The sequence below is a fragment of the Pseudonaja textilis genome, chromosome 5 (assembly GCF_049901715.1).
Source record: "Pseudonaja textilis isolate UNSWEBS1 chromosome 5, rPseTex1.2, whole genome shotgun sequence".
Classification (NCBI taxonomy): domain Eukaryota; kingdom Metazoa; phylum Chordata; class Lepidosauria; order Squamata; family Elapidae; genus Pseudonaja; species Pseudonaja textilis.
In genome coordinates, this window is record NC_141994.1 from 63,589,682 (window position 1) to 63,602,254 (window position 12,573).

General features: G+C 47.9%; 1 protein-coding gene across 2 annotated transcripts in view; it reads right to left on the bottom strand.

The window, feature by feature from the left end:
* LMO3 (LIM domain only 3) overlaps positions 1–5,637 on the bottom strand; it is a 114,163-nt gene extending 108,526 nt beyond the window's left edge. Inside the window, exon 1 of one of the 2 annotated variants that reach the window (XM_087935149.1) lies at positions 5,378–5,637. Coding sequence is in view for 1 of the 2 variants with exons in the window: in XM_087935148.1 (XP_087791274.1) it covers positions 3,363–3,387 (25 nt within the window). In the remaining variant the exon portion in view is untranslated. Of the gene's footprint in view, positions 1–3,362; positions 3,465–5,377 lie in introns of those variants that run through there. The other variant, XM_087935148.1, reaches the window with a different exon arrangement.
* Between the last annotated feature and the right edge of the window lie 6,936 nt (positions 5,638–12,573).

Here is a 12,573-nt window from a genome sequence, read left to right on the forward strand (position 1 = left end):
TTTTTTTTCTGACATTTCATGAGAAATGGCCTTAGATTTGCTTGACTTAAGGGGGAGTTTTGCAGATTAATAGAGCTCCGAGGACTGACAGGGTCTTCCTTGTAACCCTGCAGTCTTAATTTCAGACTTCATAGTGTAGGAAATGTGACAGGTGAAAGACCAACTGTATCAAAAGCTGGTAGTCGTGAACAATTGGCAAGTCATTTCACAAGAACACTCAACCAAATTTTAAACTGAACAGAAAATAGACCTGAAGAAGCTTTTTGGATGAGAAGCGAAATGTTTTCATAGGGGAAAAAAAAACACAAGAAACTCCAGTTGCCTTTGGGAGAAAGCATTTTTGGGATAATTGACGCTTATGGACAATTAAGAATCTACACATACATCCATTTTTAAAATTGTTGACTGACGATCTCACAGATGGTTATGTCTAGACAGCCAACTAAGTTTAAGCCAAATCTACATTTGGCATGATGCATCAGTAACCACTTTTCTATTAAAAACCAATTTTATATTAGCCTTCCCCAATCCTGGCACCTTGTAGATATATGCTTCCACTGCAACTTTAACAAGCCCAGGACAGAAAACATGGGAAGTTCGCTTCAGGACGACCGGCAACATGGAAATTTGGATTAGATGCTGATTCTGTGAGGCATAAACATACTGACTTCATCTCCCTTCCTTAAGATAGCAAGACACTAGAATCTTTCAAACCTTGTAAAATTGGAATGGTTGGTTTTAAGCAGATGTTTAAGTAGCAGAAATAATTTTAGCTAGAGCTCAGGATGTCTACTGTGTGCAAAAATTCTAGAGATATCGGACCATGGACAATGGCCTTAAGGCCTCAAAAAAAAAAAAAACAATATTATCTGCACTCTGCATATAGCTTTTTCCCCTCACTTTTCAAATAATATGATTTGGTATAACTGAGGAAAAATCATGCCTTTTATACAGCAATAAAGACATCGTTTGCAGAAGATTCCTCGCAAACAGCACTGGCACAGCAGCCAAGCCTTCAGAAATTCCCTTTTACGTTTAAACAGCTCATCAAGGCAAAGCAAAATGCTGCAATTAATTGGAAGCTTATCCCTCTGGCCCCAGTGTGGCTAACTTCAGGCCAAGCACACACAGGACTAGATTACAAAGCCGGAAGACATAAGAATTAGAGAAGCAAGGCCACCTAATTTTTGAGGGACTCACCGCCCCTACCCCCCACCCCAGTTGCAAGATTGAAGATTGCAGCCAGAAGAAATAAAAGATCTTTCCTCAAAAGTAAAATCTCTCCCCCACCCTCCATGACTGACAGATCAAGTTGTTGAGGCAATGCTTGGCAAACACAAAAAGTAATTGCTGAGTTCCCTTCACTACAGATAATTATTCAGGGAGGGAGAGCAAAGGAGCTTGGGGGCAGGAGAAGGAAAGAAAGAGGCCTATTCTGAGGAAAAGCCATTTTCCCCAACAGACAGCTTCTTAAATTTTCCCCCCACACCCACAACCCAACCACCCCAGGAATCACCACAATTGGCGTGTAAATTGTTGGTGGAAAATGTCCTAGGGTTTCCAGAGGGCCCCTGTGCCTTTGCCATCATCGTTTGACAGTTTTAAGGAAAATCATAATTAAGAAAAGAGAGAGAAATAATAGTCGGAGGAGCATGGCGAGGGAAGAGAAAAGAAAGGCCATTTTACTTTTAAGAACTCTGGTGAGCTTTTAATTGCCTGGATTGGATTGCCTTGTGTGGGTTCCCCAATGCTCCATTGCCTCCATTATGTCCCATGCTATTCAGTACCCACCCACTTCCTCGACAAAAAGGAACTGCCAGCCTGTTTGCGCCATGGTAAACTGTCATCCGGTTCCACTTCTGAACATGGGACTTTTATGTCTACTTTCATTAATTGCTCCCTCCTCCAAAAAAAAAAGGGGGGGGGCACAATATTTATTATTATTACTGACATCTTCCTCCTGCTTAATCCCCACCTCCCCGTTGACTTCCTCTTAATGTATGCCAGAAATCTGGGTGGGTTTCAATTAATTCAATTCAAGTAAAGAAGAAAAGAACTACCTCAGGAACAGAAAGGAGAGAAAAATGAGTTACTGATGAAAGGGGAAAGAAGGCGGCAAAAAAAGGCAAGGCAAACAACTGGTGTGGCCAGTTTTGTTTTTGTTTTTTAATAAAAAAAAATCTGGTAACTGCTAAGCAGAGTAGAAAGTGTCACTATCTTATCCTCCCACAATGTGGGAAGCCTCTTTTTAAGTTTGCAGCCTGAAAGTTTCCCCTTTCTTTGCGCCCAAGAGCTTCCGTGCACCCGAAGTTTCTTTGATATAAACATTTATTTTTCAAAACACCCAGGAAAGATCCCCCCAAAGGGACCTTTTTAAAAAAGCGTCCCCTCCAAGCTATTTAAGTAAACAGCATCACCAATTCCATCCCCCCCCCCAAAAAAAAAAACAAGAGAGAGAGAGAGCCATAGAAGAAGGGCTGGAAGAAGCTAATTTTATTCTCTCCCCCCCCCCCCTTCCTTCCAATGCAGCTGTAAGACTCCAAGAGATACTGACATTTTCCCACTCTTATCAGTTTAATTACAGTTACCATGGCAGCAAAGTACTAGCGGTTGGCAAAGGCCAACCAGAGATTTGCAAGAGTGAACTCAATTTTGATGCGGTTCACATGAAATAAATAAATAAAAAAGACGCTACCCCCCCTCTTCCTCTTTAAAAAAAAAAAAAAGAAGGGTGGGGGGGAGAAGAAAAGGACGGAAAACACACTTTTAAACAACAAAGAACTCCCCTCTTTTGGTGTGACTGTGTGTGCAGTTCAGCCTAAACCCGGCAGCGCTAATTTCTTTTTCCTCTCCTCTCCGCCCCCGCCCAAGCCGCGTTAAGGATGGCTCCCGGCTGGCTTTGTTACCGTCGGTGTTCATATTTGCCACGGGCCGGAAAGGAAGGAGGGAAAGGAGTGGGGGCCGAGGGGTAGGGGGGGCGAGGGGTAGGGGGGCAGCCATACAAGAATGAGGGGCGTCTGTAATAACACTTTGGGTTGATGGATCAATTCGCGGGGGGGAGAACAGCAATTGGGGAAGAAATAATTCGAAACGCCTTTTTAAAAAAAGAATCTCGGGGTGTCCTAAAGCGGGGAAGGGGGGGTGTCTTTTGGGCATGGTGGAAGGACCACGTCCGACCCCCCCACGTTTCCCCCACCCCACCCCCAAGTGTCCAGGCTGAAAGAGACACACGCTGGAAAAGAAAGGGGAGCCTGGAGGGAGGAATAAAGAGAGAGAGAGAGAGAGAGAGAAAGAAAGTGACACAAATGGACTTGGGGGGAGGGGGGGAGGGAAGGGAAGGCGCGACTCGGGGCAAATCTTACCAAAACTTTTCTCCTTTCCCGGCATGGAAGAGGTTCGGAAGTCCCAGAAAAGAGCGCAAAGCAAGAAGCGGCCAGGGCCGATCTCTCTCGGTCCGATTCCGTCCGCCCCCCCCCCCGCCACCTTCCGAGGTTGGGTCAAGTGGAAGAGAGTCGCGAGAGAGGAGGGACCCCAGTGGTGGCGGTGGCGGCCGCTTTGGGAAAACGGGGGGTGGGGGGAGGTTAGGAGTTGTTGGAAAGGGACACGCGCAAACCCACGCAACCCGGAGCCGCTGGCCAGCCTGCGATTGAATATAGAGAGGGGGGGGGGTTATAGGACCGGGCGAACGGCAGAAGCCTCTGGCTTCCCCGACTGCGTGCTGTGAATTGTCCCTTGTTTCCCCCCCCCCCCACTTAAAAAAAAACACAACGAAACAAAACACCCGATGTATATTAATCTCCCTTCTCTGTTAATGGATTCGGTTAAACCGTCCCATGCAGCGCCGGCTCAAGCACTTCGCGGACCGCGTAGATTTCTCGGTAACTGGTTTGTTTTTTTGTTTTTTTGTTTTTTGATGGGGTGGAAGAGCTCTAGATCACTTCGCGACCCAACCAGCTAACCCACCTACCCCAAATTCCCTACAAATGCTTCCCGGATTCCAGCTCCTCGTTCCGCAGAGCTGAAAGTCACCCCCTCTCTCTTCAAGAAGGAACGCAGAAAATCAATCACACACACACACACACACACACACACACACGCCTAGTTATAAATGCAACGCTTTGGAACAGGGGTGGATTGGAGGAGGGGGAGGAAGAAGAGAGAGACGACGACGAAGAGTCGGTGGGTTTTCCGAGGCTGAGAAGGAGGGAATGAAGTCCGGGCTGCTCACCATCGCGTTTCGGGAGCGCACGCCGTGGGGGGGCTTTAAGCGGCGGAGAGAGAAAGGGCGAGCCGAGGCTGACTCTTGCTTTCATTGTTTTAAGTTTGCCTCGCTCGGCTTCTCTCCAAATCGCGCGGGGCAATCTTCCCCCTTCCTGCAAAGCCCGCGATCTCGCCGGCCCTCTCTCTTATTCCTGCAATTCCCTCGTCATCATAAAACATAATGAAAGGCCACGCATGATTTAAAAGGCAGACACGCGCGCGCGCGCTCACGCACACAAACAAACACGCACAAACACACACACGCACACGCACACCTTCCCTTCCCAGCTTCCGAAGCGTAAAGTTCCAACGCAGAAAGAAAACAAGAGAGCGAGCCAGCCTGTGTATGAGGGAGAGAGAAAAGATGGGGGTACCAGAAGGGGAGGAAGAGCACCACCCAGAATTTGTGACTCAGGACGTCGGCGAGGACGACTTTCTCTCCCCTCCACACACACACCCCCGGCCCACTTCCCCGGCAAGCAGGCAGCTGAATAAAACCGCGACTTTCTCTCTTCCCTCTCCGCACCCCACTCTCGGCGAGGACCTCAACTTACCTCTAATCCGGTTGCAAAAGGTGAATTCAAGCTCTCCCACTCCCCCTACCCCCCAACCCCGAAGCTGCTTGGCAATTGTGTTTTTGTTTTGAATCCTTGGAAAAAGGCCGAAATAAAATGAAATAAGCAAAAAAGCAGCATTGCTTAGCGGGGCCGGGAGGAAAGAGTCAATGCAAAGCCCCGCAAGAAGGTTAAAAGAAAAGGCGGCCGGGAGGAGGAGGAGGAAGAGGAAGAGGAGGGGGGGGGGTTGTCAGAGAACGCGGGGAAGCTACGCGTGTATTTAAGGTGTATTTAAGGTGGGGGGAGGGAATGGGTCTCTACCATCGGCCAAGTCAGTTTTTGCTTGCCCGCAGCGGAGCTACAGGTGTCTTCCCCCAGACCTGGCTGGCGACGTTAAGAACCTGGCTACTCCCGGCCCGGGATGGGGTCCGTACGATGCTTTGCATCCGTCCGTTCCCCACTCCCCCCTCCTCACACATGCACACCTTTCCTTCCCATTCCCCCACCCCCACCCCCGCGACAACTCCCGAGTCGATGTCCGGGGCTTGCAGTAAGCAACTTACCTAAAGCAGCTTGCTTGGAGCCGAGCTGGAGGAAGTCAGGCGCTGTATCAGTTGCTGCACGCAATCCCTTAAGCAGCCAGACATAATACAGCGGAGGGAAAAAAAAGGTCACTCTTGTTAGGAGGCGGCGGCGGCGGCGGCGGCGTCGCTTGCCAAAAGCCGGAATGGGGGCTGCGTCTCGTGGCCGGTTTCAGGCTATTTACCGAGACTCTCTCTCGCCCCCCACCGCCCGCCCGTCTGTCTTTCTGACATACGCGCGCGCGCGCGCGCGCACACACACACGCATGCACATAGAGACGCCTCCCTCCTCCCTCCCTCTCTTTCTCGCCCCCTTCTCCTCCCCCCTCCTCCAGATCTGCAGCTCGGAAAGTGCAAAGCAGCCGGGAGACAGATTGAGTTTTGTCGCTAATTTCCCAGGGTGAACGTTTACCAGCCTGCGACTTCAAGTCAGCAAAAAAGCAGCTGCACACACACACACGCACACACATACACACGCGCGGCCGGTAAGAGGCGAGCCAGGAACCCGATCGACGCCTCCGCCACCTTTTTTTTTTGGTGATGGGCAAAAGCGGCTGCGGGCCGACGAGACGCGCTCGCCGAAAGGAGCCAAGAGAAGGAGAGGGTTACTCTCTCTCTCTTTCTCTCTCTTCCGTTACCCCGCGAGTAGCGAGCTCCCCGGGGGCTTGGAGCAAGCGGGCGTGCAAGCGGGGGGGTTCTCTTGGAGACGCTTCTCCTCCTCCTCCTCTTCCTCTTGGTTTGGAAAGACTCATCCAGCCTTCCTAACCCCGCGAATCCCCCACAACCCCCTCCCCGGAGCTGTGAGTTTGGTGGGATGTATTTGCAAAGTCCCCCCCCCCCCATTTGCCCCCCTCCCCCGGTTGAGATGATGGGTTGGATGGTGGAGCTGTTTGTAGGCCGGGAAACTTGGGGGCTCTTCTCAATCGCCGGTCGGGCGGCTGGAAAGCGGTAGGATTCTTTTTTTCTTTTTCCCCCTAAAAAGAGCCCAGAAAACTTTCTTGGAAAGTTTTGAGACCGAGCCTCGGATCAGGATTTTCGCACTGGGCTGCGCCTCTTTTAAGGCTTATTAAAAGCAAGCGAAAGAGATGGCGGCGGTGAGTTCCGTAGGAGCCCCCGCGAAGACCTGCCGTGCGCCGGGGATCCTGAAGGGTCGTTGTGGGTGTGTGTGGTGTCCCTAAACTTTCCTGGGTACCAAAGAAGCGTGTCTAGCATCAGGGCGCTGATCAGGGTTGCTCCCAGTTCCATTTGGAATCTAGGGATCTCCTCTCTCTCAATGAAAGTGGATTTCTAAAAGCGAGGATGTTCTTTCCGGCGTACCTTGGGATAGTAAATACCCGTCGGTCAACAATAAATCTACTTACTGTGCAAATAACACCCCTTCCCCCCTTCCATTTCTAAGTCAATCTAGGGAGCGAGAGAAAGGGGGGGGGGGGAACCGATTAAAATTTGTGAATGCACTCCGCAGACTTCAAAGGGATTCTCTCTTGTCTGCTGCTTGGAACTTCGCACTAAGCCACAGCCCGCTCCCTCCCACCCACCCACCCGTTTTTTTTCTTCTTTAAAAGGTGCAGGTTTAGATTTTCATCCTTCCTTAATTCCCCCCACCCCCTAAATCTTATTGGAAAGGGCCCTTTCAAGGCCACCCTCCTGTAAATCTCAAGCTTTGGAAGATCTGACGTCCTTCCTCGCTTCCCCCACAGCTCCTTGATCATCCAACAGTTCTGACCCCTAATAATTAAAGCCACAAAAGAAGCGCAGAATTGCTGTTTTGGGAAGACACCCCCCCTTCTATTTAATTCCTGCAACCTGTCTCCCCTTCTCATCCTTGACATTTAGTTAAGCACCATCCCAGGACAGTCAAGCCGGGGCAAATCCCAAGTGTAGTTTGTGTAGAAGTTCGCCACCTCTGGAAATGCTGGGCTGCAATAATCCAGACGGCCAACAGAGGGTGGCAAAGGACATTTTTAACCCCTTTGTTGCCTTTTGAAGGGTCATCTCGACTTTTGCAGCCCCTTCCTCAAGGTATCCTCAGAGCTTACTAGGGTCGCGGGGCCTGTTGCTGTAATATTCTCCCAAAACAAGGACCAGAAGCAGGACTTTCGACGCCTTTTCCACCCAAAGGACGACCCTGCAACCTCAGACCGCCTCCCGTTCGGAAGGCGGCGTTTGCAAACGCCACTTTTTCCACCTCTCCAAAGCGGGTCTCCCCGGTTCTCTTCCCAACAACGCGTTCGGTGGCCGGCGAGGATGACGAGAGAGAGAGAGAGAGAGAGAGAAAAGCGAAGCCCGGGCTGTGCGCTCGGAGAACGGGAGAAATAAAATCAGAACAAATGGCACAGCTAATGAGGACAATTAAATTAATTATGTTAAAAGGAGATGAAAATCCGCGCTCACGCTTTTTCTTCTTCCTTTCTCCTCTCTCTCTCTCTCCCCCCCCCCCTCCTTCCACCCTCACCGCCGTCTGTATGATCTGTTACCCCTCGCTGGCAGCGCTCCCCCGTAATTCATGGCAAACTGATTAGTGCATCTATGCAAATCTTTGTTTAAATCATTCAACTAATTAAATGATGGGATTATTCCTCCGCCGACGGTGACATCACGCGCGGTAATTAGTCCTCTATTTGGACGACGGCAATAAGATACCCGGTGTCAACGCCAGCCTTAAACACTTTGTCACTTTTCGCGGGCGGGTGTGTGTTGTGTGTGTGTGTGTTGTGTGTACGTTTGCGAGCCCGCGCGCACGCGCGCGTGTGTGCAAGGGCGGCTGAAACAAACAGCTTAGCGTTTAATTGCTTTCCCCACCGCCACTCCACCAATCAAGGTCTCTTTTGGGGGGAGAGAGAGAGAGAGAGAAAGAGAGACAGAAAAGTGGGGTGGGGGGAGGGAAGAGAAAAACTTGGTGAGTAATATGCCAAACCACATGTGTAAGGGAATAAAATAGAATACTTAACATTCCGCTCCATGCCATTCATTTCCCTCTAAAATGTAATGATAATTAGATGGGTCATAAAAGGCTCTTCTTTTCATTATGACTGATGAAATGCATTAAAGCTGACAGGGTATTACCTGACAGTAATTAGGTTTTGTCATGAATTAAATTATTTGAAAGCAGGCTCTTTCCCATATATATCTATATCTATATCTATATATCTATATCTATACACACACACACATATACACATGTATACATATAAATTATATAATTATATAGGAAAAATGGGGGAGGTTGTGTGTGTGTGTATATATATATCTATATATCTATAGGCGAAATAAAATGGGTGGGAAGTTCCTCCTTTCTTTGGGATCCTATGAATTATTCACATACAAGCAAGATGGGGTGGGAGGAGGGAGAGGAACAAAAATAGGGAAATGGGTTAGTAGCTTAAAAGAAAAGCACAGTTCGCCCAATCTTGTATGGTGAGGCTGGAAAAGATTGGAGTCTACGGGATGCAGGGAAGGTAGGGGTGGAGAAGCGAGGAAAAAGGGGCTGGATGAGGCACCTGGCAGGAAAGAAACAAGAGTTGAATCCCTGGTTCACCCTGGACTCCTGTTCGCCCTCCACAAACTCTCTGCAGGTTTGTTTTTTTTTGCCCCTGTTCCTGAAAAACACAACCGGCTGAAATCTGCCTTCTTCCTCACAAGCAGTTCAAACGCTCTCTCCAAACCAGCCAGAATTTGCCTCTATTGTTTAATCAAAGCTGTAAAGGCTCAATTTGGACAAAACAAAGCTTCCCCCTACCTCCCAGTTAGAGTTCAAGGATTGAGGAGCGGGCTAGGGGGTGAGAGAGAGAGAGAGAGAGAGAGAGAGAGAGAGAGAGAGAGAGAGAGAGAGAGAGATGAATTATAGTTTAAAGACAACTACAGACTCGCTATTTAAAAAAAACCAAACATCTCCAGCATTTAAGCTCTTTCCTCTTCCAAAAGCTTCCACTTCTCTGGAAACCTCCGCTTCCTTCTTCTGTCTCTTGCTATTTGCCCACCTATGGATATAAAATTCACCGCCCGAAAAGAGGGCCTTTCCCCCCACCCCCCACAAAGGGGCGAGTGAAAAGGAAGGAAGACAAAGTTGCTTTTTTTAAAAAAAAGAGGGGGTGGGGAAGACTTACCTTTTGTGCAAGAAGAGACTTGTACAGGAAAAAAACAAATACCGAGACACAGCAGTCCTTCCAGTTTCGCAGCTCAGAGACTTCTGTTTGCCGCCCCCCAAAAAACTCACTTTTTAAAGGGGCACTTGCAATTATAGATATATTTAGTTCTGTTTTTTTTTTCTCTCTCTCTCTTTCTGTTTGGATCCCCCACCTTCCCTGCTGATGAGAAATATTTCTGTACAGTCCCAGAGAGATGCCTGGCGTATTGGTATGCCACCGATTGCGAAGCGAAAGAAAAGGCAGTGAGAAGGAATAAAATGTATAATCTTTGCTTCCCCCCCCCTCCCTCTTCTTTAAAAGTATAGGTTTTTGGGGTTGTTTTTCTTTTTTCTTTCTTTTTTTTTTTTCAAAAGAAGCGACTTCCGCAGCACCCTTATTTCAGGAGGTTAAAAATAGTCCTTGGTCATCTTGTTCAATCCCGTCTCCAAGTTTGTGTTGTAGCAAGAGAGAAAGAGAAGCAAGCTTTTTTCTTTTTTTTCTTCCCTTCTTTTCCTCCGGTTTCTCCTTCCTTCCTTTCCTTGCTTGCTCTCTCTTTCCTCACTTTCTTCTCCAGCAGAGCGCAAAAACCTGAGTGCGCTGGCAGCCCTCCTTCACTATTTAAACACCTCCAAGCAGGTCCCTAGTTAACAGCAATCTTCTGCTCATCCAAGAAGCTGACAAGGACGGTTAGAAAAGGCTGTACATGTTGCTCTAATGGACCTCATTAAGTTCTACTTACAGATGTTCTCTTAACATAATTGATCTGTGGTGAGTTGAGAGGGCTGCAACTTATTCCCTAGCCCCCAATTATGGTTGGGTAATTAGATCCCCAACCTCCAATTTTTCACATTCACCCTTCTAACATCCCAAAATATCAAAGTATCTCTTTTCTCACCAAAGCTCGCTCTCCCCCTCCCTTCGCTGGACTTGGCTCCACTCACTATATTGACAGTTAGATATACGCTAACCTTTGTAGTGACACGAGTTTTAATGGTGCATTCACTCCACTGACAGAACTCTTGGGGTTCTTTTTTTCTTCTTCTTTTCTTTCTTTCCTTCTTTCTTTTCTCTCTCTCTCTCTCTCTCTCTTTCTTTCTCTCCTTCAACTCCTCCTCCTCCTCCTCCCCTTTTAACCCTCTGAAACAAAAGGGGAAGAAAAAAGAAAAGAGCTACTCCCAGGCTTGTATAGTTTGTACTTTTGATAAAAGGTTCCAAAGATGAGCTTTGGCAGTTGAGGTTCTTTTCTAATGTCTTTTTATCTGAATTAATTCCTCAGATGAAAACTTTAAGGAACAATGAAAAAGAGAGGTACGGCTCTGAAATAGTGAGAAGAGGGGAAGGGGAAAAAAAATTACATGGCACACCTGGGACAGATGAAGCCAAACTCCAGCTTTTATAATGCCAATCAGCAAGGCTGTTATCATCCCTCTAATTAGGAAAGCAGCCTAAAACAGAGCGCTGGGGAAATGGTAATGTTATGGTTTTGCACTTAAAAGGGGAGAGATTTCCTACCCTGTAAGAATCCAGGATTGGGGTTGACAAGTCCTTTAATTAATGGGCTGGATTCCCTGTGTGTGCACATTGGGAGTGCATGTTTCAATTCATAAAAGTGGACAAAGGGGGCTATTGGGGGAGAAGGAGAGGGGGTGTGTGCACGAGCGGGCGTGCTGCGTTTGTGTGCAAGAAAGGCACAGAGGAGAGGTGAAACAGAAAGAAGAGATTGGGGTGGGGTGGGTGGGAAAAAGGAGTCCATTAGTTTTTGAAGGAGAACAGAGTTCACAAGCTACCTTTCTTTTAACCCCCAAAGGATTCTACATGGAGCTGCGCGGAGCTGTTTGCCAATGGATTTGAAAGCTGCAGCAGGGAAAAAAAAGCCCAAGGCCCTCGGGCAAATTAAAAAAAGAAAGTTTGGGAAAGAGAGCGCATTTGGAATCTGAGAATGCCTTCTTGATTCTTCTATTCACTTCACTTTCCACTTGGAAGGGCCTTTTAAATATAGGCTGCATCTGGACCAGCCCAATAAAAGAGCTTTTAAGAACTACATTTGTAGAGCATTTCTATTGTCTATTTGGCGGATAACATGGTTTCTTCGAGGCTGTTCCTGTTCTAGGATTATTCTTAGGGCACCTTGCATGAGAATGACGCTTCTCCTCCTGATAAGCTATGAGGATGGAGCATGAACTGCTTGACCAGAGAAAGCAGGATTTGGTCCAGACCAAGTTGCATGGACAATTGCAGCTTCTTCTCCAGTGAACTGGGCAGCCTTAGCCACATCACTGTTCCCAGCCAAACCTCCAAAGTTATGCACAGGAACTCAGTGGAGAAAGCACTTATATTTGGAAGAGCGAGTGGTGAAAGGAAACTAGGCCATCAAAGAAACATGGTGGTTGGACACCAGCGAAGCTGACGCCAGCCAGAGAGCATAGAAAAACTCAAAAAAGCAGTGCAAAATCAGAAGATGCAGCGAGACCGAGTCAAACGTAATTGAATGGATATCATCTTCATATATAGAAGAGCCCATGTTTTAAGGTTGCTTTCAGACAAAATCCCCCTGTGCCAAACTTTACTTGAAGTTGCAATGAATGTGCATACCTTATTTCTAAATGTACCTTGGCCACAGGCAACACTTATCACTGTTTGTGGACACAGCTATCATTTATGGCCTAGATATATAGGAGGGAGTACTTATGACTACTACTTATTCAATCTTCAATGTTATTGTATTTACTTCTAACCAGTAGTGTGTTTCAAAATTATCTACCACTGGTTCGGTAGATATGACTTGGTGGGCGCGCTTTGCGCACGTGCACACACTTTGCATGTGCACGCGCACCAAATGTGCCCTTTGTACAGGTGCAAAGGCGTTCCCGGTCTCTTCAACAGCTGCCGCACGGCACTCCATTGTGCTGCGCAAAGCAGTGTGCTTCAAAAGCGGGGAATAAAAGTGAGTATGGGAGCCTGAGCAGTCGGGCCCAACAGCAGAGTAGCAGAGAGAACCAGCTTGGTCTCTCCTACTCATTGGCGCTACCGGCTCGGGAGAACCGGGCCGAA